Consider the following 26,779-nt stretch of genomic DNA (forward strand, 5'->3'; position numbering starts at 1 on the left):
ATGGCACATGTTTATTGAAGTCCCCTTCGATAGATTTTTACTCTATTTTTGCTAGCAGTGTTGCATTGCTTGCCTTGTGGTTCAACTTCCTCCCACTGCGGAGGAGTTGCTCGTAAAACACGGAACGGGATGTCGGCTGGAACCGAACCTCATAGTGCTGAGTGTTGGAGGCAGGTTTCCCGTATATTCTTCACATGACGTTACAAAAACATGTCTTAATCACAATTTTGCCTGCACCCGGTTTTGGCCAATTTGTTAATGATATAGGTTTGTAGGGACTAACGTCGTCCAACCCGCAGTAATTTCCCACAAGACTTAACACTGGGCAAACATGTTGGATGTATTTTAATGTAAACATCCCATTTCACTGAAAGCACGCCATAGGCCTGCATCCCGTTTCAGTTAAATCGCTGCCAGCAAATCGAATTGGCTTCAAATACTGGCCTACTCATCCTGTTAGTATAAATGACTCTTCACATTGAACCTGAATGGTGCTACAGCCGCGTCTGATAATTAATAATACAGCTAAAATAAATGAATTTCGATAGGCTGCCTCAGTGAGCTGGATCTATATATTTTCTTTTTTGGGTGGAAACGTAGTGCCGTTTCCTGGCCAGTAATGGTAATGCTGCTAGGGCATTGCTGCGGTCTATGGAAAAACTTTACATTTTGTGTTCATCTCAAATGTCAAAATGTATGTGCCATTTAAAAAATATGTATCAATAAATCATATTAGGTGTATAACATTATTCTTCAGGGCAACATGTGGGTTAGGCCTATTATAAAATGACTTGTGTCTCCTAGAATTAACCAGAACAACCACTGGAACAACGGTTTGTTGTAATATTATGGGTATAAACACAAGTAAACAACAGAGAGGGAATAATAATATTGGATACAAATAGATTATTCCTATGATGTCTGCATTTTAGAAATTAAGCATTTGTTTTCACTGACACCAGTTTTTTGATGATATGGGGCAACCCACCAATTCCTTTAAATGGATTCAAATCTATGTTTGAATCATATTATAATTTGTTGGAACATATTTTTTCCTTCAAAACTGGCTAATTCCAAGTGGATTAAACTACTGAGAACCTGCTCAGGACACATTTCTACTAATTCACCAAGCTTTAGCAGCCAGTAGTAGCTGAACTTTACTTTTTTGAACTCACAGCAATCTTCATATAACAAGGCATCTTTGGTAAGATTATGAGTATCATACTGGTGCAGAGACTACTGTTGATTAATACATTGTGACTAACGCTGTAGCTTACATAATAGATTATATTCTTAACATTGGCCTATACCATTTAATTCCTCTGTTATTATAAGAGTTCTGTCCCATGTGTAGCAAATACAGTCATGCATAAGATTGTGAACCCCTTGACTTTAAGCACATTCATTCATTTAAAGTGAAAAAATCTATCTATTTATCTGCCTGTCTGTGTCTGTCTGTCTGTCTGTCTGTCGTGATTGTTCATCCCTTAGGATGAGAAAAGCAAATACATGGGTGGAAGTCAGTAAGGTTTAAGAAAGACAGTTTATTCAGCACTGGGCAGGGATCAAAGGTGAAGGGTCACATGGGAGTGAGGGTTTGGAGTAAGTTGTTACTGCTGAATACGGCGGATGGACTGGATCTGAGGGGTCTGGGAGTGGGAGCCAAACTCCCTGAAGTGCTTGTACTCCCCACAGTGACGATCACACTCCATGATATACTGGTATCCACGATAACCAGGGTACTGGTAGCACACGAATCTGTTGTGAAATCAGAGAGAGAGAGGGAAGTCATTGCAAAAGAGAATCGCAGGGATGCTCAGAAAATAGGAGAATAGGAAATAAAATGAGGAAGACCATTGTCCTTTGCAAACACTCACGCTCCAGACTGGACCCTGAGAGAGCCAACTTCGTTGTTGCACCAACCCATGGCCTGGAGGGAGGGATAATCGTCGCTAAGCTCACCCTTACGGCCCAGGAAGTTTTCACGCTCATAGATAGTCATACGACACTCTCTGTGGTTCTGGAGGGCGAAAACGAAACACAGGGGACATCAGCTGTTTGGTTAGTCACTCAAATACAAGTCTATGGCTCTCAGTTTTAAAACAATATGCAAATAATAGGACTAATTTGATTAGAATTCCAAGTTCAACTTACAGCACAGGCAATAGGCCTGAAGGAGGTCATTCTCTCAATGTGATAGGCATTGCTACCGCCGAAAGCATCACACTGGGGATACTCTCCCCTCTCCAGGACAAACTGCTGTCCCTGGTAAGAGGCGTGCTCATAACCCACCCAGCTGGGGAAGAAGACGCAGAGTTAGTAATTGGTACTTTCTCATCACCTCTCTCTCTCTTTCTCTCTCTCTCCCAAAAGTCTGAGCAGCTACCAACAGGTGAATCCACCACCTGGTGACATCTTGTCACCTTGGCCTAAGTCAAACTGCTTGAGATGGACACACAAGTACCCAAATGAACCCCACAAAAACTCACTGAATCTAGCTGCTGTGCTTACATATATATACTCATATGACACTATTATGACACTCAAAGAGCAGTTTGTCTGACAGTGAGGGTTTTGCATGTTCTAGTCCTTGGAATTGACGTAAAGCCATCTCTTTCTGTGTGTATCTGTGTTTTACTCACGCTCCACTCTCCACCCTGAGGGAGCGCACGGTCTCGAAGCCGAACTCCATCACATTGCAGCACTCGGAGGTGAACTCATGGCGACGGCCCTGGAAGCACTCCTCGTCGAAGACAATGATCTGACGGGGAAACGGGGACACTTCAGTGCATCTGATGTACACACGCAACTCAAAGAGACATAGAGACAAACCCTCCATCTGATGTAAGAGATCAAATCAGCATCTTAGCCGTACAACATCAAATGGTGTTACCTGTGAAATGCACCCAAGTGGGAGTAGGTGTTTCATTCTAACCAACACCTTTTTAAGGAGCTATTTGTTTTTCAATTGGTTCCAAACAATACCTTCATACAGAGGGGAAAGGTACAATCCTATGGTGTTATGAAAATTTTGATATGTCTTAATTTGGTCTGGATTTATTCTGTTCACAGTATCTCCTCCACTAGGAAAGAAATAGTGTCTCTGTCTAGACTAGACACATAAAAGGAGCTGGTGATAATTTGTGTGCCTTTTCGGTCGGGACATTTAACTGGAGACTGCTGGTCGTATCTCAGGGAAACCTCTACCCTGAGGGGCCCTCTGGACAATAACATGCATCCACACACTCACCTTCCAGTGGCCGGAGAACTTGGTGCAGTGGTGAGTCATTTTGTCTGGAAGGAGAAGATACAGCTGTTAAAAAAGAGTTGGAGCAAAACATCTGCAGAGGTAACAGTGAAAAGAGGGCCTCTAATACTTTATGCACATTCTCAGTATTGGGAATAAATCACTGGTACACGCACACACACACACACACACACACACACCACTGTGCAGAGAGTTTAGCCAAACGTGCATTCATTTCTGACATGAAAAAGTTTAGCGTCAAAGTTTGCCAGCATCAACAACAGTGGCTATCAAACACATCCATGGACAGCTAATTGAAGCACATGCAAAATAGCTATGGAAAACTGCAGCAACACTGTGCTTGAAATCCCAGAGTAGCCCGGCAGTTTAGCACCCACTGTTCTAAACTATTCATCACAGCCCAACTACAGTATATACACCACTCTATGTACTGAAAGGCCTGAACCGCTACATAGCACATGAAATGGCCTATGAACCAGAGCGTATTTACGAAGGTTGAAAAGCGCTGGCTGTATAAAGGCCTGAATAGTAGAATCAGCCTGAATGCGTAATTGCTGGACTGGAAGCATCAGCATCTATTTATAGTTCCTACACAAAAATGAAGAGAGTCAAAGAAGCCAGGGGCTTCATCTAGGCTACTTTGCCTTTTTGTCTCTCCCCTTCAATCTCTTTATCTTATTTTCTGCCAATTTTTCCCCCCTGCTGCTACAGAGATTTTTTCCATCACCACAATTTATCTCACCCACTGGTTAAACTGATGGCCACTGGCCCTGGAGCCTGTGGATGGCTGCAGTGTTGTGGGGTTTGGGACAGAGTGTGTGAGTATGGGGCCTGCTACCCTGGCTGTGCGGCCCTAGCTGGCTGGGTGAGGGACAGGGACTCACCTTGCTTTGATGCCCTTGGGTTGTCCTGCCGTGAGAGTGAGAGGAGCCACGCGCCCCCACCCTTTTAAAGCCTCCCCTGGCAAGGGGCCATGCTGAAAGCCCCGGCTCAGCAGCGGGGAGGGGCTTTTCTTTGTCCCCCCCGACAAAAGCATGGTTAATCTATGGAGGGGCAGAAGTGCAGACACCACATTATCACCCATGGGCAATGGACATGGACACATAGGAGCATGAGAGAGGCAGGACAGTGCAGGCAGCTGAGAAAATACTAAGGGCCAAGGAGATAAGAGGGGATGGAGGGAGGGAGAGAAGAGATGCTCCCGAAAGCGATGTTCATCGTTTGTTTCTCTCATCTTTGTATTCGGTCAAACATTCCTTCTCTCCCTTTAGGTATTTCATGTCCCCTCTTGTCTTTAAGTATTTACGCCCTCAGATATCTACAGATTTGATATGCTTAGTGCATAGCTAAATAAAGACTCACTGTATAGTTTAGCTGGGAATAGATGATTTTCTAGTGTATGTTCATCAACATCAACTGCATAGCATAAATGGAGGAAGTTATCCTTGTAGACATTTGATGTAGCAGTCCTTAGACTGGTATATACATTGATACTCCCTATGATTAGATATATGAGATATGCTAGCTCCATATCATGAACTGTGAAACTTGAAAGAAATTTGCCACAACTCCTCTGATTTTGTCTATGCTTATTATTATTACTATTACTACTATTATCACTATAATAATAATAATAATAATAATAATAATAATAATAATAATAATAATAAAATGTTTCATTATTATTTTATATTATGATTATTATGATTATTATTATAACAGCAATAATATTAATAATAATCATTTATTATTATTATTATTGTTGTTGCTGTTCTTCTTCTTCTTCTTCTTCTTCTTATTATTATTATTATTATTATTATTATTATTAGCATTAGCATTATTATCATATCACATACTCATTATTAATTATGGGATAATGGTGTATAAAATAATAATATCTTCTGCTGTTGGCCATAACTCTGTTTGTGTTTGTGTGTGTGTGTGTGTGTGTGTGTTTGAACAGTTGAGTGACTGCTTACATAATCCACCACTTGTAAACAAAACAGCAGAGACACTGGCCAGTCCAACTTTCTGAACCGCAGCTTCATTTCCTCTGATCCAAAAGGAAGTTTTAAGCACTCCATTCCTATTTCAACCACTTTTAGATATAAATTGTCACTTCAAATATTGATATATGACAACAGACATCTCTGTCCTGGGTGCATCACTGTGCTGCGGGTCATTTCTTTTAAAAGAATGATCCCAATCTATTTTCATGAGACCCAAACAATTCCCTTACTGCAATTTAAGAACTGATACACTGATTGATTTTTACTTATTGTGACACTGTATCATATCAGAAATAACATATCTTACACCTGCAATCCTTTGCAGTTTGCATTCCACATGGTGATAATACAATATGAAACATGAACGGCACAGATTACACAGCAGGATTAGTTCAGGCATAATATACACATAGGTATAAATGGTTTATCAAATACAGATTAATCCTGCTTCTGGGGGTGGAAATAATCGCCACCGAGGTGATGTAATCCACACATAATCCAGTTGTAGTTTATCTGGGCAAATCCAAATTCTAGGAATTATGATTGAGTGATTATTTATGTTGATCATTTGCTATGGATACAAACTTCAGATATGGACACTGTAATAAAAAAAAAAAGCTTGGTACCTACAGCTACTCTTTCTGGTCTCAACATGAATCAGGAATCAGGAGATACAATGCAAGCAATTTTGTACCTGTTGCATCTATAAGGTATAGGTGTATCAGACCTTTTGGTTAATCAAGGGTATCTAAAACACTATTAAATGTGACCATATGTATTTATTGTAGACCCTGATGTGTACCTCATATTGTGCTTGATACACTAAATATATTGAACAAGTATATTTATTGCCTGTATTCTGGATTTGGCTCTTCTTACTGTGATTTCTATAGCTTTCAAGTTCAGTGCAAAGAGCGATCATAAAAAGTGAGTCTTTGTTTTCTCATTAGAGGTGAGAAGCTAGAGGAATACATTGTGTGTGTAGGTAACAGAGAGAGAGAAGGGATTTACTCTTTATGCCCTCTGGACCTTTGCATTCCTCCTCTCTATATGCAACTATAGCTTACAGCCCTACCGCACCAACACATGGGGGAAAATGCCTTTGTCAGGGCTTTCCATTGATTGTAAACTGCTTACAGGCAGGCCAGAGGGGCCAGTGGTGTTTCTAGGCTATGCGATGACCCGGTGGCTTTGGCGCGGGCCGACTGTGATGACGAGAGGCTTTCTATTGTGCTGTGAGCCTCTACGTTTGGCCTTTGCCAGAGTATAAAAGCTTGGACGCAGCGTTGGAGGGACCAGCACGAGCCAGCCTCCCTCACACGCCACTGCAAGCTGTACTAACTCAGGTAAGGACACACAGACACTGACACACACACCAGACCATCCATTAGTAGCGCAGGGACCAGCACACATCCATCCAGAGCCAGGGCCCACTCCCTGCCCGCCACGCCCAGGCAAAACCACCCTCCGCCCGGGGGAAAAGGCCCAAAATGAGCATCCCATATAAACAGTAGACTTGTGGGATGTCTGCTTTAGTCCAAATCCCCAACACCTTTTAGATATAGATCCTGTATACATGCAAAAACAGACCTACCTATCACCCCGAAGTGAGAGTGTTGCTGCCACGACGTAATCCTGTCACTTCAACTTGCACCCCCTTCCTCTGTCCCTCACCTAGACTCTCCTGAAGCCCCTCACCATGTCTCAGACTGCCAAGTCCGCCTCCAGCCAGGGCACTGATGCCAAGGACAAGGGAGCCCCTGCCCCCGCTGCCACCAGCAAGGCCACCAGCAAGACCGGAGAGCCTGGCATGGGATCCTTCAGAGTGAGTCACACCCAAATTAGATCCTCCTCATGACCAACACTCCTTTCTGCAGTATCTCTATATTTTGTTTTATTTACACGCAGAGTTTCATGCAAGTTGCTGGGATCAGTTCAGTTTCATTTAAATCAATTCAAGAAGTGGATTTTCTTCCAAATTTGAGAACTGGAAGTATTTTACTATAGGGCATAACAAAGAATGAAGTCTAGCATTATTATGTGAATTTGCAGTTTCAATTTACATTTTGAATTGAGTGAATTTAACGTGAACTGACTCAACCCTGTTGCTCAGCTCCTAGTAATGGACAGAACTCATAGGGTCATATTGCAGTAATTGTGTTTTTAGACAATTTCACTTCATGTAGTTGGCACTGCAGCTGAAGCCAAGAAACCTTTTTCATCTGGTTCCATAGATTCATATTATAACTTAGGATAACACATAGAAGACAGATGACGGATTACTCCATAACTACTGAAGGATACATTAAGACATATAGATGATAGCTTGTTGCTCTGCCCTTGAAGATTACCCTGTTGGTTTAACTCATCCCTTCTGATGTCACTTCTGTGCAGATCATGCTGTTCGACCAGGAGAACTTCCAGGGCAGGATGATGGAGATCCAGAATGAGTGTATGAACGTGTGTGACCGTGGCATGGATAGAGTGCGTAGTATCATTGTGGAGTGCGGCCCGTAAGTGGACACACACACAATCCTGATTGAACCCAACTACTGTCAGACAAACTCTCAAATCAAATACCTTTGTTGTAATCACATTATCTCTCCTCTAATCCTTCTCTCCCATCCTCTCTCCCCCCCCTGTGCCCCCCCTGTGCCTGGCGGCCCCACCTCTCCAGCTTTGTTGCCTTTGAGCAGACTAACTTCCGTGGGGAGATGTTCATCCTGGAGAAGGGAGAGTATCCTCGCTGGGATACCTGGAGCAACTCCTACCGCAGCGACTGCCTCATGTCCCTCAGGCCCATCCGCATGGTACGACCGAAAATGGGAAAAAAAAAACAGGAATATGACAAATTATTCACATCCCAGCTTGGAAACTAACCCTTACCCTTCTTGCTTTCTCCCCTTTCCCCATGCCCCCTCTCCTCCCTGCAGGACAGCTTGGAGCACAAGATCTGCCTGTTTGAGCTCTCCGACTTCAAGGGCAACAAGATGGAGATCCAGGAGGATGACGTGCCCACCCTCTGGGCGCATGGCTTCACCGACAGAGTGGGCAGCGTGAGGGTGCCAGGAGGAGTGTGAGTACACACACATGCACATGAATACAGAGGAGCAAGAGTTCGGCCTATGTTGTTAAGTTATATGGCAAATTGAAAGGGCTGATAGGCAGTTTGACAAACAGAAAAAGCCTGGGAGCAAATCTACCCTCATTTCCCATGTGCAACTGACAAAAATGAAGGTTCTGCACCATAAATATTGTTGTAGACAAGCTTTAGAGGAGGCCACAGGCCTAGTGCTCCACTACAATGTAGTGCTTCATAGAAAGTAGGATGATATGTCATCACAAGGCTTAAAGCTGACTCTGTGGTGTTTTGTTTGTTGACAAATCTGTATTTTTAGCTTTAGAATTTTCTTATTCTCACAATGAGATACACATCTACTCATACTAGGCTATACAGAAATTCCATTGAGAGAAATAAGTCAAATCCCTACAGTGATACCATAGGTGATAAAAAGTACAATAAGGTCACTATAAAATGTAATGTTTTTCCTCAGCATAACCCTTGTCCTCTCCCCTGTGTCTCTCAGGTGGGTGGGTTACCAGTACCCTGGATACAGAGGCTACCAGTACCTGTTCGAGTGCGGTGACTACAGACACTACAACGAGTTCTGCGCCTTCCAGCCCCAGATCCAGTCCATGCGTCGTGTCAGGGACATGCAGTTCCACCAGAGAGGATGCTTCACCTTCACCGCTGCTAGCAAGTGAATGACATCTGCTGGTCGTCTGGTGCAGTTGTAGCCAGCCCTCTCAGCTTTTTATTTCTCCAACCCCCCTTCTCTCCAACCCTTTCCCAACCTCCACCATCATCCCTCCATCCCAAAGGAAAGAAAGAAAGACAGCAATGTACCGGACAAACTTAACTGACTTTTTATGGTGCTAAGAAATAAACATGTTTTGAAAAACGTGAACCTCACTGGCTTGACTTGACTTTATTCACCCTATTGAAAAATCACTATGATAATTGAATAACATTCTTATATGGATTTTTAGGATTGGTCTGTGGTGCACAATTGTGAGTTTATTGTGTAGGCCTACTTTATTGTATTTTTATATCCTATGGGAATATTACAGCGATTCATCGTTAGGGACTTTAGTAGGCATAAGTTAATGTTTGGTTAACCGCTTTCATATAAAATGATATTGCCTAGGTCGGAGGCAGGCAACTCCATAACCAGGGAGTAGGATTGTGTAATCGTGTTGGTTGTTATGAGCGGTTGTTTTCGATTCACATGCAATTTCATCACACTCTATCATTTTTGTATAATTTATTTGTATTACTCTCACCCCTCACCGCTTGTAGTGAATCCCGAAGAAAAGAATGCATAGCTAGCCTACTCTGAAAAACATAACAGTCACTGTCGAGTTTAGGTCACGTTGTGTTAAATGCGGCCGTATGCTGCCTTCACGTGTTCCTCGAAAGATCCTGTTTCCGCGTTCGGAAATAGATTTTCAGAGCTACTTTCTGCTGCGGCATCAGAACGAACAGGAGAAAATGCACAATATGCTTGTAATTGACATGTTGTTTCGTTTATTTAAAAAAATGAAAAAGATTTTTTTCTTAGAATGCCAAAGATAACATATAATAATTACATATTATTTTTACCATTAATTGGTAAAAATGCTATTCACGCCTTAACGTCACATCTCGACAACTCAGGTATCATAGAAAATTCCCATTTTCTTAGACGTGTTGGGTATTCACTACTTTGTTGAATCGTTCATTTGCGCTCCACTCCAAAAATCAATAATTCCGACAGCACTTGAAGGCAGCACGGCATACCTCTTCACATATTCAGCTGGTTGCAAAAGCAAGCAGTGAAGAACCAGCGATGGCTGCAATTTTCAAAGCAAGGAAAGGTTAGTACAGTTTAAAAAACAAACTAAAGGGGGTAAACTTTATACCTTTAACATTTATAACTTTATACGACACGTTACTCGCCCTGGTGACCCGGTGTTAGCATTATATTAGCTGTGTGTAGATAGGCTACATACACCAGCTTAGTTAGCTTAGCTTAGCTTTCTAGGTAACAGTTGAAACACATTGGCGAGACTAGGATCTCCTACATTACCATCGCTTAATTGGCAATAGAAATCAAAACGCACGTCAGCTTTGACTAGCATGCAAGTTAGTGGCACAAAAAATATAATAACGTCAATGCTAACCGGGGGTTAAATAAGGACTATCAGTTTGGTTAGCCCAGATAGTATGGCGAGAACGGTACGCCAAACTTCATTCAAAACTGTGTCAATGTGTCGTGGCCTTGCCTATCAGCAAATTACATACCTCGTAGAAAATGATTTGGGACTTGTTAACATTGATAATATCCCCTGGTAAACGCGGCATAATATCATTCACCAAGTGGCACTCAATAAAACCACAACTTTGAGACTGGTTCACACTGTACTGCCCTCCGCGGTGTATTTTGATGGAAGAGCGTGGACGTTAACTAGCTTGCTGGTGATCTGTATATTACTGGCTTTAATAACCCGTTTTAATCGTATGACACGAAGCAGAATAAAAAAATACTCCTATAAGTATTCTACAACTATTGCTGTTCCATTTAGGGTCTCCACTCAGACGTGTACTCGCAGTGGGACAAAGGTGAAGATGGAGGGGTAACCTTTCACCTAAATAAAGCTGGCAACCAGCGTATGTCACTATTTTCCAGTGTTAATGTTAACAAAATGGACAATGTAACAGCAAAAGGTTTTGCTGTTTCTTATTTTGGAAATAAAGCTGTACCGAGTTATTTGTGTTGCAGCAGCGGAATGAAGAGGATAAAATGAGAATCGGGCATGTAATGCAACTAAAAGTAAAAAGTATACATATAGTAATTAAAGTAAACATATACAACACATCTATTTACGTAGCATGTTAAACAATAACATTTATAACAGCACTTCCATTTGCCTTAATTTCGTAATTCCGATATTTTCAACAGGAGCATCTGGCCCCATATCTAGGCAGCTGATAACTTACTATGGATGAAATTGAGGGTAAACCCAAACATAGTTTACATAAAATTAGATTTTACCGACCTTTCAGGCTAGCATAAATCTTCATAACGTAACTTAATTGTAGGCATCTTAATAGCTGGTATCAAACTGATAAGTTATAAAGAGAAAAGGCCCTTTAAGTGGGGGAGAAAGCATGGATTAATGCTTTTCTAAAAATGTAATTGATTTACCACTACATCACTGCTTGCAACTTGATCTTTGCAGATCTTTTGCCCACAAGCGCTTGTCTAATGACTAAAAATAATTTTAGTCATTCATTGAAGATTTGGCTGTTGATAGATATGGATAGTGAATGATTAACAAGTGAAGAGGATTTCTGTAATCTCTCTAGCTGGTAAAGGGATTTGTTTTATCGTTTCATCATTGTCCTCTTTCTGAACACTTGACAGATATTTTTTCCCTCTATGGAAAACTGTGTGTGTGTGTGTGCGTGCATACATGGGAGTGAATGTGGATGTCGATGTGTGTAGGTGTGTGTACGGCTGTATGTTTGTGCACCTGCATGCATGTTATACACATGTGCAAGAGTGTATGTTTTTTTTTTTTTTTACTGATTGGCAAGTAAAGTATTAATGTGGTTATGAATACCATCTGCTGATTTCTGTTAATTTACAGTTGGTCCCTTAAGCTGTAGTGCCATTCTAGGCAGACTCAATACTCACAAACCAATACTTCCCTAGCCTCTGTAGGTTAGGTGGGGTCAACATGAGGTCCTCTAGTTCGTTGTTGGGCCCTGACTCAGGCTCTTACTGTCCATGTCCGTTATGTCTCCTCCTGTGTCTTCAAGGGGGAAACTGCTTATGCATCTTTCTGCATTATGTGATAATACAATACATTTTGGGCCACATATTGCTGCTATGTGGCTGGGGCTGGTGGGAGATGGTCACAGCTGACTGGTGCAGGGGTTGCGGATGATATTAAACAGTCCGATGGCCGCCGGCACAAAGGAACGCCTGAAGCGCTCCGTCTTACAGCGTGGGAGGAGGAGCCTGTGGCTGAAGCTGCTCCTCATCAGCCTCAGCTCGTCCTAGAGAGGGTGAGAGGGGTTCTCCAGGATGGCATTGATCTTTCCCCTCATCCTCTTCTCCGCCACTGCCTCCAGACTGTCCAGTTCGTGTCCAACAACAGAGCTGGCCTTCCTCACCAGCTTGTTCAGTCTCTTTGTTTCCCCTGCCTGATGCCGCCTCCCCAGCACACCACAGCAAAGACGAGCGCACTGGCTGCTACAGACTGGTAGAACATCTGCAGCAGCCTGTTGCATGTTGAAGGACCTGAGTCTCCTCAGGAAGTACAGCCTGCTCTGTCCTTTTCCTGTAGAGCCTCAGTGTTGTCCGACCAGTCCAGTTTGTAGTTGAGCTGCACTCCTAGGAACCGATAGGAATTCACCATCTCCACCTCCTCCCCCTGGATGGTGACAGGGTTTGGGGGCTTCCTGCTCCTTCTGAAGTCCACCACCAGCTCCTTGGTCTTCGTGATGTTGAGCTGGAGGTGGTTGTTGTCGCACCAACCTACAAAGCTCTCCACCAGCTCTCTGTATTCCTCCTCATTGTCCTCCGTGATGCGGCCGACAATGGAGGAGTCATCAGAAAACTTCTGTAGGTGGCACGATCCAGAGTTGAAGCGGAAGTCTGATATAAGATCCAATATAAGAATAAGAGGCATTCAGACGAGTGTGTGCAATTTGAAGAAAGATTTGTATGCCGATGATGTGGGTTTTTTTGTGTCTCTGTACCTGTGCATACTTGGCTAATAGACAATTTAAGTTTATTTTTGGGTTATAAAATTAACTTTGGAAAGCTTGTACCCAGTTCCACTGTGGGGTATTCAAAACTTTCTCTTCGTTGTCTCTCCATCAGCCCTCGGCTTGTGTCTTAGCGGCTGTCGAAGTCTGACCCAGCTAGCAGAGTTACCAGAGATGCATCAGATGCTGAGACAGACCTGCAGAGATTATGCAGACAGAGAACTAACTCCTATTGCTGGTAAACTAGACAAGGAGCATTCTTACCCTGCCAAACAGGTACACACACACACACACACACACACACACAGCAGCACAGTGTGACACTCAAATACTGGCTTGCGACTAGTTTTGCATAAAGACCCAAATTTGATCCCATCCAACTAGTGTGTTAAATACAAAAATATTAACCAAGGAAACGGGTTATGAGGAAAATTAATTTAGAAAAATGGGCCAAAATGTTATGATGATATGATGTGGCAGTTATTTCTTCAAATAGACTTGAAAGCTCAGATACCATACTGCATCATCCACTTCTACCAGGGAATCATCATATCAAATACAATTGGAGGTTCACAAGGCTCCTGAAATAAAGGCTAAATTTGGCTTGTGCAGTGACCAAACTAATATCAATTTCTGTGATAGCCACATGTTTCTAATGTGCTCTTGTGTTTTCCAGGTTCAGGAGCTGGGTGCCATGGGTGTGATGGCCATGGAAGTACCAGAGGAGCTCGGGGGAGCTGGGATGGACTATCTGGCGTACAGTCTGGCTGTGGAGGAAATAAGCAGAGGCTGCGCCAGCACTGGAGTGGTGGTCTCGGTTAACAATGTGCGTACTTTGCTAGACTCTTTCTCACCATAGATGACTTCGCATGAATACGATATTCTGACATTGATTGTGTGTGTTTGCCTGTATTTGTCTATATGATTCTGTTCTTTAGTCTCTGTACATCGGACCAATATTGAAGTTTGGTACGGAAGAACAAAAAAAACAGTGGATCACTCCCTTTACCACGGGAGAGAAAGTGGGCTGTTTTGCACTCAGTGAGCCAGGTAAACACACACACACACACACACACACACGGTCTCTCACTCATGCACACACATGCAACTTATTGTTACTTCACCTGCCATTCAAGGATATGAAGTAGGAAGAGACATTATTATAAAGGCATGATTGCTGGTAAGATAGTAAATAAAGCTAGGGATGGACAGCAATAATGTTTTGTTCATTTTGATGCCAATCCCAATACTTGTCAATTAACTTATTGATCATTTTAAAATCTTGGAATACAATATCCTAATGTATTCCCGGTAGAAAAGCCACTGAAAAGGATGGATTACAAAACAGCACTCGGTTCCATTCCCAAATGTCCTTTTATTCATTTTTTTCTTGTTGATATGCATGTGTATGTGTCTTCTATTTATTAAGGTAAGCTATTGGCCCAGCTGTCTTGTGGCATTTTGACTGATTGACAGTAATCAATGGTTAAGCTATGGCTCTAATGTTTCCACTGCACAATCTATTGCAAGTGCTGTCCTTATTAGTTTTACTGAAGCTTTTAGTTTTTAGTCTTTCTGTCTCCCCCTGACCTTTCCTGTCTCTTTTCACCATCAGTCATCCAGTAAAGGCAAAATGCCCAAAAAGATTTAATCTAATAAAAACAGTGACATTAGAGGCAAGTGGATTTGTTTGTCCCCCCCCCCCCAATGATTCTGCAAAGACTCAGGTAGCTGAATGGTAAATGATCTCATTTCCAGTCTGAAATCTTGGCTCCTGGCACCAACTCATGTCTGCGTGCTGCCTGTGGGACCAACACATGGTTGTACATAACCTACACCAAGAGGCTCTGCAGGTTACAATGCCCAGAACCCCATATGCAGGCCCATGACAACGCCCCAACAAATTGAAACTGGCTTCGAGTTTCCAAATCCCATTCTGAACTAAAATGAACCGCCATTTTAATCCCAGGTAATGGCAGTGATGCGGGTGCAGCCTCCACCGTGGCACGTCAGGAGGGAGATGAGTGGGTGCTGAATGGAACCAAAGCTTGGATCACCAACAGCTGGGACGCCTCTGCCACCGTTGTGTTTGCCACCACCGACAAGACACTCAAACACAAGGCATGACGCAGCACATTTCAATTATATTATGCACAGATCTACGAGATAAAAGAGCGGATTGTTTTATTTAGCGGTACTATTGTAATAACGGTGATTCTCCCTCATCTTTGTCCTTTATCTTTCACTCTTTTCCTGCCCCGCCTTTGTTTTCCATGTCTGTAGGGCATCAGTGCATTCCTTGTCCCCATGCCGCACCCGGGTCTTTCACTGGGGAAGAAGGAAGATAAGCTGGGCATCAGAGCCTCGTCCACTGCCAACATCATCCTGGAGGACTGCAGGATACCACTTGGCAACATGCTGGGCCCTCGCGGTGCCGGATTCAAAATTGCCATGGTATTTTAGAGTGTTTTATTCACTATATTACACAGTTTGAAGTTTTTACTTGAGGCATCCTTGCAAAATACGCCTGTAAAAAGTCTCTAAGGCAGCATCTTTGTCCGGCTCACACAGCAAACCCTGGACAGTGGCCGTATAGGCATTGCAGGCCAGGCGCTCGGTATCGCTCAGGCCGCTCTGGACTGCGCTGCAGACTACGCACACAAACGCACCGCATTCGGAGCCCCCATTGGCAAGATGCAGGCCATACAGGTACGTGTGAGAACAACTACTAAAACCTACCTTCTAAAAATCCCAGTCAAGTAACAGCGAGTGGTTTTCACATTTTCACACGTGCTGTCTAGTTCAAACTGGCCGACATGGCTCTGGCAATCGAGAGCGCTCGTCTGCTTACCTGGAAGGCTGCACTTCTACGAGATTCCAAGAAACCCTTCACTAAGGTACACAGTCTCCAGTGATCAAACACGTTTCAAGTGTCTTGTATATAGTATAACAGGCTTCCTTACCCTCCGCTCTTCCTTCCTCTCCTGCAGGAAGCAGCCATGGCTAAACTAGCAGCATCTGAGGCCGCCACATACTGCTCACATCAGGTAAGAAACCAACTATATATATATATCATATATCACGAAATAGAGATACTCAATGAACCATTCCAACATCTTTCTTTTTATTTTGCCCGTGTTCACTTTGGAACCGCAAGTCGATCCAAGTTCTGGGAGGAATGGGTTACGTGACGGACATGCCGGCGGAGAGGCACTACCGCGACGCTCGCATCACGGAGATCTACGAGGGCACCAGCGAAATCCAGAGACTGGTCATTGCCGGCCAGCTATTGAAGGAATACCAACCATAGACACGCCATTACAATACGGACCTAATCACAGATCTAGTATCGGATAACCTAACCCGAAGTTGTAACCTCATCCATAAAGATAATGAGGTTAGTGTGATCTAGCGCTGGATCGGTGTTAAGGTCCAGCTTTTATTCCCTCATCAACAGGAACATTCAGGACTGCGCCGTTCACAGGAGCCTCAGCCCATTGTGTGTGCCCATTACCTCCGTTTCCTCTCGTTCCACGGGAACCCAGCCAAGATTTCGAAAACAATGCAAGCCACATCATCTCCAGAGATATTTCAGAGATCTTACATCATGGTTTAAGTACTCTTTAATTTTGCCTCCACTGCCTTAGAAGATCTTGGCACCTCAGATATCGTCGCACTCTGCCAGATCAAGATCAAGAACAGATACTCAGCCTAGATGTTGTTAATCAAGGAAGATTTTTATCTGAAATCTGTTTTCTTACTCTTTAAAATAAGTTGCATTTTCTCTTACATGTGCATGAGAAAACAATGTTTCAACCGCCTTTTGATTTTCTTTAATCAGCTCAGTGCTTCCCAAGCAATATTGAAATATTGATGTAAGAGGAGGCATGCCACTGGAGGGCAGTGGCGTACCTTTGTTTTTCTTGATCCAGTTATGCTTGGGACAGATTCAACAGCAATATCCATCAATCACTAGACAGATACTGCATTGTTATCCTTATTACACACACTGTTCAGGACGTACACAGAGACCATACAGAATGTCGTACACTTCATTATAAATCTGCTTATTGTTGACTATGGTTTCAGTAATCTTGTTTTGTGCACTCACTTTGGGATTAATCCAGTAGATTTGTCAAAGACTGTAAGAGGCTGTGTAATGAAATGCATCTTCTTTATTTTGGTGCTGTATTCACAGCCCTCTATTGTGCCTCAATAACTGTTGTACATATTTTATCATAATTTATGGTGTGCAAATTATAATAAAAAATGCGATTGCACCTCTGTGTGGGTAACATTCAGAAATCAAATGTCAGCTTTACTGAACAGTACGGTTCCTCACAAGTGCTTCTGATGGATATTACTCCAGTTTGAAACACCCAGAAATAAATGAACCTATCTGGTGGATATCTGAACATAAATGGATCTTCAGGGTGATCTTAAACTATTTGACATGTCAAGCTAATTTTAGGCTTGTGATGGGAAGGTTGCCTGTTCAAATCCTCACCGGCTTGGAATAAAGAAAAGAAAAGTGACTGAACAGTGCTGTCCCCTCCCTCAACAAATGCCGTCAAGGTGCCATTGAGCAAGGCACTGAACCCCAAATGGCTCCAGTAGAGCAGTGGGTGTGTGTAACTGTATGTGAAGCAGGGTTTTGCTTAAAAAGAGCATGCTCAATCAGCTTTCCTTGGATAAAAGAAAAACGTCCTTACCTGTCCTTAGTGCAGAAATGGTCTTGCCCACTAGAGCAGAGGTCAGTGTGTTTACCTGCTGTATGTGTGCGTATAGCTGCATTCTTCTGTTTTCCTGCACGTGTTGTTGCCAATGCATTTCAGTGTGCGCACATTCTTATTCTTGTTTATTCACATGCATGTGCTGGGTGCTCCGCTGGCCCAGATCTAGGCCAGGCTTCCTGACGCTACAGTTGCACCCTACTGATTGTGCTGATCATGCTGATAGTGCGGGCCGTGTGTATTGTTAGACTGGCCTTGCGTGCTCCTGCGCTGTCCTCATGGCGGTTTAACACGGGTCCACACTGGCCGTTTCCCCCGTATCGGAGTGTGTGAACTGGCTCCTTAACCTAGAGGCTTGATTATTTTGACGTCATACTCTGGTTCCGTTTGTTTACCCTGCCCTGGCTTTATCCCACATATAAACACGTGCACGTGCAAGCTCATTATACTGTGCATCCTGCAATCAGCCACTGCTGACTGGAAAGTGGTCAGATCGAACTACTGCTTCTACTATGACCCTTGACCCTCAGTATACATTAACAAAAGGGACGCTGATTTGAGTATTACAACTAATTGTAAGACATTTTGATGCCTAAAATCGCCAATATTTACAGTGACTAATCAAAGGTTGAAGTAGGCAGCTGGGGCATATATGGTCTCTATCTTGTCATTTTGTTTGAGTTGAGTTTTGATGCATGTCTGCACATGCGTATGTGTGTGTGTGTGTGTGTGTGTGTGTGTGTGTGTGTGTGTGTTTGAGTGTCTTCTCTGAATAAAAAGGCTTTGTTTTTGCTTTAGTCATCAGTCATGTAATAATGAGCAAGTGGCTACAAATGTGACAGACAGACAATTAAATAGTTGTTTTCCCTTTATTGGAAAAGCATGTCCTACAAAAAGACTAGAAAGGAAGACAGTTGGTACAAAATACAATACATGGATTCAAATGCAAATTTCCTCCTTTGATCACAGCATGAGTGCACATTGGTCTGAGTAGGCTCCGCTGCATCATAGGGCCTCTCCAATGTGGGAACCAATCTCATAAGCACTACACAAAATGAGTCCCTGCAGAAAAAAGTGACTATTTACAATGAAACTCTACAGCTATTCAGATGGGGCGCAGACCGTGGCGCGCCACTTGACCCGAGTAGACAATGGCTTAAACATAGCCACAGCATCATTCATGTAAAACTGAGACACAATTACCATAAAAGAAATGAAATGATACACTCATAGGCAACAGATATCAGTATCTGACATTTTGAAGTGTTTGCATTCAATGCAGCGTTGAATTTGCTCATTACCAAACCTCTTTGCTGCGGCACTTTACTTGAAATGCACAGTGATGCATTACAAGCAGATTATAAACCCATTAGAAGCATAGATAAACTGCATAGGCAAACATCAGAAAATTACATTCAATTCAATGTCATTTTCCATAAAATTGCCGCATGAAGTATTCAACCCCTTATTTTTGCAGTGTTTATCATATCATTCTCTGATTATAATAATTATCCTAGACTTTACGATGTGCTTACAATGCGTTTATGATGCCTTATAATGCCTTATGAGCACCACTTCAAGTAAAGTGTTACCGAGAAATGAAAAGGTACGACATGGTGGCTTTTGGCACACATTATTAGTAGTTTGGCTGAAATGTTGGTGATGCCTCTGCGCAAAAACAAATGTCCCAGAACAAACCATATACTCTATACATAATGTTTCTTGTCAAAGTCCCCGTTGACTGTGATCGTCTTGGTGGGAGCGTATTTGATGGGATAGGCGCTCCTGACCCCCTCTGGACAGGAGCAGCACAGCAGGGTCCCGCCGAGGAGCAGCAGCGCCGTGGCCGCCCAGCCGATGTAGATAGCCGCCCCTATCTCCCGCTTCTTGGACGGAGGAACCTGCGGGTTGTGGAAGTCCACTATGATGTTGTTGGCCAACCAGCAGAGGGGAACCAGCACGAAAAGCCCGCTGATGATGTAGATGACCCCTCCAGCGTTGACCACTTTAGCCTTGATAGATTCGTCCTTGATGCAGTTGGTGCACTGCGCCCCGGCGATGGTCACGGACAGGGCTGCGACCCCCAGCACGGCGGAGATCACCGTCAGGGCGCGGGCCGTCTGCAGGTCCTGGGCGAGGGCCAGGACCGAGTCGTGGACTTTACACTGCATCTGCCCGGTGCTCTGCACCACGCAGGACATCCACAGCCCGTCCCAGATGGTCTGTGCCACCACTATGTTGGAGTCGATGAAAGCGGTCACCTTCCACATCGGCAGCCCGCAGGCGACCATCACCAGCAGCGACCCCGTGACGCACAGCGCCAAGCCGAGGAACTCCAAACACGCAGACAGCATGGTTACTTTTTAATTCTTCTGATACTCCTTCCTTAGAATAAGAGATTGAAAATTACAGAGTGTCTTTTCTTGGTATTTTCTTCCCTTTAGTCAGCTGTCTTGAAATGTTGGCACAGGCGGCCTAGTGATGGTGACCAGATGCTGTGTGCAGGTCTTCGGTGTCTTCAGTGTCGCCCCTATTCACTGAGTCTGTCGGCGGCGTGGCTTGTCATTTATGGGACCACCAGACCGACGCTACTGGGCACACACATCAAAACAAAGCGGAGCAACTTTGGGCCAATCAGCGGTGAATTCATCTTCGTCTCAGCCAATGAGGGTCTTTGCACGTGCGTGTGTGTGAGCGCGCGCTCTGGGTCTGTGAGAGTATTTACCAGTCGAGTTCAGTGTGTTAACAGAGAGAGGAACACACCAGATGTGTGGTGTCTTCCTGTAATTCACAAGCAGTTGGACCAGGAAAAAAAAAAAGCAGGCTTTAACGACTTGACACAGAGACAAAGACATCTGCATGAGGTTTATTAGGATTACAAACTCTTCATTTGAGCCCATATTAAAAGATGTGGGACATACAGATGCCACTGTTTACAAAAACATAGGAAAGATCAACAACATTTTAAATACGTGGAGACATTTTTTTTTATTGTTACTCTTGTTAGAATTGCACACTACTGGAAACATAATTGTTCATAAACGATGAATAAAAAGTTAGGTGAGATATGACCAAAAAGTGGATACACAGTAATGGGGTAACAATTCTAGGTTCACAATACCTGTGTTGTTTATTCTGTCTTAAGTGTGTGTGTTGCCGTGACAACTGAGTTTACCTTCATGTGAGGGAGCAGCTGAATAAGGACAAGGCTTTGCTAGTTTGAAATTGTGACGTTAATTTATGAACTTTGTTACCCGTGCTTGACACATATTTCACTGTGGCTACGACTGTTATTATGACCTATTTTTTAGCTTCACAGCATATATTTTGTGGCACACACACACACAGCCACACAGGATGCACTCCAGGCAGAGGACAGGGGGACGATGTTGATACACGCCATTGTATTCCGACGGTCGATGAAACGTTCCCTCAACCCTCTTGTTGTTATAGTGCTTTAAGTGGACTCACTGGCGAGACATGCTCCAACCTGAGTCAACCTAACGTGATTTTACACATCCGACACGGTGCGGAGAGGAGATGCAAACTCAGCAGTGTGATGAGAGAAGCTGAGACACCCAGAAGCCCCGGCCCGGCAGAGCAGTGGTCCGTCACTGGGGATCATGTTGTTTTGCCTCTCTGTTCAAAATTTGAAATTAGGGTCAGAATACACCCAAACTGAATTACCCATTATCACATTCTTGCTGGAAGGTCTGCTGTTTACTAGTCTGAAAATAGAAACTGGTACAGAGGTCATTGTGTGTGTGTGTGTGTGTGTGTGTACGAACTGACCACTTTTAGTGTTTACTGCAGAGAAAGTGATGCATGCTGATAACAGTGCGGACCACACCTAATTGCCCTGCTGCCATGTAGGAAACACAGTCTCAGGACAAGCCAAACCTTCTAGTCATGAGATTTTGTCCCACAACTCATCTCCTTATATAGACTCAGGATTGAAGGATCCCGGATGAGGGTTTCGCCCGCTGACTGATCCATTTGGATGCAGATAAACACAAACAGGGTGGAGGAAGAGCTGGGTTACCGAGATAAAGACTTGAACCAAAACCAGAGCGGAATGAACTGAACGATGACTATTTGTCTCGATTTGGATATAATATATGCAGAAAACTCATTTTTCTTTACCGCGATCAAACCGTGATTTTGCCTGAAATTATTATTGTTAGTGACAATGCGATGCGATGCAGACGATTATAAGTAACATTTGCAGATTAGAGGCAGAAGCTGCAGGTGTTGGTCCAGCAAGGTTGTCAACATGCTGACAAACAACATTCCTTCTACAAAACACAATCAGCTCTCCTTCTGGAAATTCCATTAATGTGTGTGTGTGTGATTTGGGTATTGGACACACACACACACACACACACACACACACACACACACACACACAATAAGAAGAATAGGATGTGATGTCAAGTAGTGGGTGAGTGGGTCATGCAAAACGTGTGTTCCTGTGTATTCAATAACACTTGAACATGCAAACTTAATTACAGTCAAGACAGCGTCACCTACATAAAGAATGAAAGCCATGATGAAAACAACAGTGTGTGTGTGAGCACGTGCGTGCGTGCGTGCGTGCGTGTGTGTGTGTGTGTGTGTGTGTGTGTGTGTGTTAGTGGCCCACTGTGTGTCCTCAGTGGGCCAGATGCTTCCTCTTCTCTTTCAATGGCTGAGTGTTTATAGTTGCCCAAAAAAAATCCAACCCCCTCTCACTCACTCTTTATATAACGGTGTTCAGTTCTGCTGTAAAATGATTCCAAAGGGCATTTAATTGAAATGGAAAGAAAATTCTAGCAAATTATGTAAAGATATACAAATTGCAAAATAACCATTTTACAAAAAAGTGCTCTTGGTGTCGTTTGGACTCATCAGTCTCATGTGAAATCTGTGTTACTCTGGCTTCAGTTAAGGGGTTTTGAACAGTTTTCCTCTCAAAAGTGGTTTTATTCTGTCTCATCCTCACAGAAGCGACTTGTCCCTTAACCTCCTGCTTGCAATGACAAGAATTATACTTGTTGACATCTTTGTGACTGTTGATCAATAGTCATTCCTCCCTATAAATGAAATAAAGCAACTTGTTCAGTTAACATCGGAAAGAAATTAACTCGTCAAAACATTTTTGGTTATTTTTGGTACTATAGTGGATTGAGAACATCATGATATTTCTTTTCTAACTCATGTTACAGTAAAACACGTTGGATAATAGCATAGCATATTTGAGATTATGTAAAATATTTTCAAGTTTGTAGAGAAATTTAAATTGAACACTGAACACACAGATCGCTTCTATATGGATTTATTAAAGTCTTATGACTGAAATGCCCACTGAAGATAATAGTCCTTTTTCTATGAAGGAGATTAATTCCCTGCACAACATTAAGTTTTTTTGTTTTTTTTTTGTTAAATTGTTACTCCTCTTAAAAGGAAACAAATGGCTAAAAGTCTTAATGAACTTTTCTGATACAAATTCCAGAAATTAGTTAAATTCCCACTATTGTGAGCCTTTGAGAGAGCAATTCACATCTTTTAGGTTTTTAACTTGAACTTATTTCCATGTGTGTTCTTATTCTAATGGATATTTAGTGTTTCTTCTTCACAGGTTTTGCTTTATGTGAAGATGAGTGGCAGAGGCAGGGCTGCCAGGTGACGTCCTGGGGGGGGGGGGTGGGGGGGTGGTGGCTGAGATGGAGCAGCGCTAGGATGTCCTGTCTCTTATCACTTCCCTTCGCCTCCATTGTTCTCTGAACTGCAGGGAATATTCCCCTCCTCCTTTTCCACATCAACTCTTTTTATTATCCACGCTTGAAATGTCACCTGCCGTGTGCGTTTGGCACTTGTAGACACGTAAAGGCCTTGGCACTTGTCGTTGCGTGCGTTTGTCCGGGATCAATATTTGGCACGTGTGCTTTGCGGTCTTGTTCAGAAATGTCTTTAATGTTTGTCTTGTGTGTTGGTAGGCCAGTGTGTGTGTGTGTGTGTGTGTGTGTGTGTGGCCTCTCTGATCTTTCTTGTCCTGTGTCAGCATAATAGACAGAGCATCCAAGGTTATGCCCACAGGTAACGCTTCACTCTTATGAAGGATGTGGTATTTTTTAGTGTCCATGACTAACACATTGTCTGTTGTGTCTGTAGTGTCCATGACTAACACATTGTCTGTTGTGTCTGTAGTGTCCATGACTAACACATGGTAACAGTGTTTTGCCAATGTCTTGGCAAAACACTTTGCATTGGCATTGATTGTTATAACACAACAGAGGTGGGGACTCGAGTCACATGACTTGGACTCGAGTCAGACTCAAGTCACAGTTTTAATTGCTTGATGCATGAAGAGAAGACTTGAGACTTGACTTGACTTGGGTTCTGGTGACTTGGGACTTGACTCTGACTTGTACTTTGATGACTTGAAAAGGTTTCTGAAGTCTTGACTTGAGATCTTGTGTTTGTGTAAATGACTTAGATTGAAAGTGATGAGATTTGTTCCAGCAGACGACTGAATTTAAATTCTGTTTTCTGAATTTGTATGGAATGATTGAATTTATTGAAGTTGAAACTGATTCTAGAAATCAAACTCATGATGCTCTTACCAAGTTTTTATCCTGTTAAAACCATATTGCATTGAAAAGTCCTAGATATTTAGTTTTCTTTAAGATATTAAATTGATACTGGACTCTTGACTTGTTCTGACTTGACTTGCTGTTCTACATTTAGACTTGAGACTTGTGCCTCAAGACTTGAGACTGACTTGATGTGCTGAAAATGACTCATCGTTTTTGAGAGAGTTATAGACTTTCTTTAAGTGTGTTTTAATGTTCTTTCAGTGTGTGATGTCAGGTCTGGGTTGTGACTATGGACAGGGGTGGAAAGAGTACCAATGTATCCTACTCTTTGCTGAAATTTTACTTCAGTAGAAGTGAAATTACTGGAGTAAAATTCTACTTGAGAAAAAGCAAAAAGTAGCTTATTTAATACTCAAAGTTCTTCAATTATTTAAATAAACCGAATGTTGTTACATATGATATTATGCATGCATAGGCTCTCATAGGGTTTGAACTAGGTTCATTTAATTAAAATACTTTGTACAAGTGCATAAAAAAAGGTAAAGCATGAATCAACAACAATTTAGGGACATGGTGGCTTCTCTGCAGACAGTCACTGGTTTCTTCTCCATAATACTGAAACAGTGCTTTCAGAACAGCCATGGGTTTAGATCTGCTGACACTCACTGACCTTACCCAGCCTTGTTGCCCTCACTCAGCGCTCATAAATTGACCCGTTTCTGATGCTATGCTTATGGAAAGCCTTCAAAATCTGTACTCTAATGAATAAGATTCATAATGTAGCACAAAACCAGAGTAACCAGAGTAAATGTACTCTGTTACTTCCACCCATGGCAGTAGACACGTGTTTATTTCAATTCAATTCACTTTATTTGTCCCCGAGGGGCAATTGCAGAGGCATGTAGAGTAGTACAATTTCTAAGAAACAATTATCAATTAACAAGAAACAAAGAGGAAAGAGGATGACAATGGCAAAGGCTTGCAGCATGTGTCATACACTCTGTACAGTTACATCTAACCAGCCAGAGCCGGTCACAGAGGCAGGGTTACAGTATAAGCACGCTGTTGACTCTGAGTGGAGGAAATCCTAGAGCGAGAAAGTCATCGATCAGCCCTGATAAATAATGGATCCCCCATGTTAACGAGCCTTTGATGTCCACTATGCCTTCACTTCCTTTTGATGACTAATTCAACCTCTTATTACAACCAAAGGAAATGACTGGTTTATGGCATTATAGATTGCTGTTCAGACTACAATAGGTGATCAGAGCACAGTCACCCAGTGTGAAGCCAGCCACTCATTTCTTTCTCTTTCACTATGAAGACACTGCCGTTTAGTGGATAATAACACAAAGGATTTTCCTATCCAATACTGACATTTTATCATATTAAGACACAAAATTACGGATTACTGTAAAATCTCCCATTACTTTTTTGTTAAATATGGAAAAAATATCTTTATATAATTTTTTTTTTTAGGTGTCCTCTTCTTTCCTTATGAAAATGTTAACTTATTTTCTGTATCTTTTGTTTGTCCTGTTTGTCCTGATTCATAAACTTTATTGAAGAAATGTGCTATATACTGTATATAGTACATTTCTTCAATAAAGTTTATGAAGTGCTTCACAATAAATGATGTAAAAATAATAATTACACCAGGAGCTGTGCACAGTGTATGACTACCCACTTCTGCTATGACTTCTGTACTAGATTAGATGTTTTGTTTTTCATACTTTCACCCCATCTGGTCTCCTTTTCCAGGCACTGGCTGCTTTTTTTTTTTTTGCCTGCTTCTGTATCTGCCTGTATGGCCATTTACTGTATCTTCTTATGCCAGAGTGAGTTTTATAAAGTAAACAGAGTTGTTGAGCTAGGACCACAATACCAGACCAGGTCTTAGGCTGGTGCTGGTAATCTCTGGCGGGACTATGGATTTCTGGCCTGTCTGCTCATTTCCCAATTCTTAACCTAATTCTTTCTTGACTTCTCCATCTTCACATACAATGCCAGTTGGCATGGAGCTCCCTCTAGCCACTGGTTGAGACTTTGAGGTGATGTAGGCATGTAGGTCATCCTGTTGAGATGTGTGCTCACATTGACTCTCTGTGCTGAAGCTGACAGCAATCAGGCTAATGTGCTGTGCTTCCTGGGAAGGTAAACCTCAGTGGAGACAGATAGAAATTGTGTTTACATCTCAGCATATTTATAACCTGTTCTAAGTTCCCTTATTAGCCAGTCCTGTCCATCATAACGAACTGCATTATTTACTCATCAAAATGTTTAACCTGAAAGATGAAGTGATCAGTTGCTGGTCAAGAGAACTCTGTCTTACTGGTTCAAACCGCTCTCTGCTGTCCTCCAGCTGCATCTGCATG

General features: G+C 42.7%; 4 protein-coding genes across 4 annotated transcripts; 2 read left to right on the plus strand and 2 right to left on the minus strand.

Annotated features, from left to right (window-relative positions):
* Positions 1 to 1,610: 1,610 nt before the first annotated feature.
* On the minus strand, positions 1,611 to 3,289 carry LOC139911232 (beta-crystallin A4). Its single transcript, XM_071898727.1, has 5 exons — positions 3,251 to 3,289; positions 2,643 to 2,761; positions 2,155 to 2,296; positions 1,878 to 2,020; positions 1,611 to 1,758 (listed from the first exon to the last, which is right to left on the minus strand). Exons 1-5 carry the CDS (start codon positions 3,287 to 3,289, stop codon positions 1,611 to 1,613), a joined length of 591 nt encoding a protein of 196 aa, XP_071754828.1.
* Positions 3,290 to 6,976: 3,687 nt separating this feature from the next.
* On the plus strand, positions 6,977 to 9,042 carry LOC139911216 (beta-crystallin B1). The gene is made up of 5 exons (XM_071898723.1): positions 6,977 to 7,102; positions 7,672 to 7,790; positions 7,955 to 8,087; positions 8,211 to 8,353; positions 8,865 to 9,042. The coding sequence occupies exons 1-5, from the start codon at positions 6,977 to 6,979 to the stop codon at positions 9,040 to 9,042; spliced, it is 699 nt and encodes a 232-aa protein (XP_071754824.1).
* A 1,070-nt stretch (positions 9,043 to 10,112) lies between these two features.
* On the plus strand, positions 10,113 to 17,423 carry LOC139911170 (short-chain specific acyl-CoA dehydrogenase, mitochondrial). The gene is made up of 10 exons (XM_071898691.2): positions 10,113 to 10,194; positions 13,212 to 13,372; positions 13,773 to 13,922; positions 14,035 to 14,146; positions 15,066 to 15,217; positions 15,380 to 15,550; positions 15,668 to 15,805; positions 15,898 to 15,993; positions 16,087 to 16,143; positions 16,254 to 17,423. Exons 1-10 carry the CDS (start codon positions 10,167 to 10,169, stop codon positions 16,404 to 16,406), a joined length of 1,218 nt encoding a protein of 405 aa, XP_071754792.2. The 5' UTR covers positions 10,113 to 10,166; the 3' UTR covers positions 16,407 to 17,423.
* A 1,256-nt stretch (positions 17,424 to 18,679) lies between these two features.
* LOC139911204 (claudin-5) lies at positions 18,680 to 20,389 on the minus strand. Its single transcript, XM_071898715.2, has one exon. The coding sequence runs from the start codon at positions 20,181 to 20,183 to the stop codon at positions 19,536 to 19,538; it is 648 nt and encodes a 215-aa protein (XP_071754816.1). The 5' UTR covers positions 20,184 to 20,389; the 3' UTR covers positions 18,680 to 19,535.
* Between the last annotated feature and the right edge of the window lie 6,390 nt (positions 20,390 to 26,779).

The sequence above is a fragment of the Centroberyx gerrardi genome, unplaced genomic scaffold (assembly GCF_048128805.1).
Source record: "Centroberyx gerrardi isolate f3 unplaced genomic scaffold, fCenGer3.hap1.cur.20231027 Scaffold_155, whole genome shotgun sequence".
Taxonomy (NCBI): domain Eukaryota; kingdom Metazoa; phylum Chordata; class Actinopteri; order Beryciformes; family Berycidae; genus Centroberyx; species Centroberyx gerrardi.

What these genes read in the sequence shown, in the direction of transcription:
- LOC139911232 (XM_071898727.1), bottom strand. Translation starts at nt 3,289, where the DNA reads ATGACTCACCACTGCACCAAGTTCTCCGGCCACTGGAAG. An exon ending in CTCAGGGTGGAGAGTGGAGC is followed by an intron (nt 2,297 to 2,642) that starts GTGAGTAAAACA and finishes CTTCTTCCCCAG; the next exon opens with CTGGGTGGGTTATGAGCACG. An exon ending in CTCAGGGTCCAGTCTGGAGC is followed by an intron (nt 1,759 to 1,877) that starts GTGAGTGTTTGC and finishes ATTTCACAACAG; the next exon opens with ATTCGTGTGCTACCAGTACC.
- LOC139911216 (XM_071898723.1), top strand. Translation starts at nt 6,977, where the DNA reads ATGTCTCAGACTGCCAAGTCCGCCTCCAGCCAGGGCACTGATGCCAAG. An exon ending in CTGGCATGGGATCCTTCAGA is followed by an intron (nt 7,103 to 7,671) that starts GTGAGTCACACC and finishes ACTTCTGTGCAG; the next exon opens with ATCATGCTGTTCGACCAGGA. An exon ending in CCCTCAGGCCCATCCGCATG is followed by an intron (nt 8,088 to 8,210) that starts GTACGACCGAAA and finishes TCCTCCCTGCAG; the next exon opens with GACAGCTTGGAGCACAAGAT.
- LOC139911170 (XM_071898691.2), top strand. Translation starts at nt 10,167, where the DNA reads ATGGCTGCAATTTTCAAAGCAAGGAAAG. An exon ending in CCGGATTCAAAATTGCCATG is followed by an intron (nt 15,551 to 15,667) that starts GTATTTTAGAGT and finishes CGGCTCACACAG; the next exon opens with CAAACCCTGGACAGTGGCCG. An exon ending in CCACATACTGCTCACATCAG is followed by an intron (nt 16,144 to 16,253) that starts GTAAGAAACCAA and finishes TGGAACCGCAAG; the next exon opens with TCGATCCAAGTTCTGGGAGG.
- LOC139911204 (XM_071898715.2), bottom strand. Translation starts at nt 20,183, where the DNA reads ATGCTGTCTGCGTGTTTGGAGTTCCTCGGCTTGGCGCTGTGCGTCACG.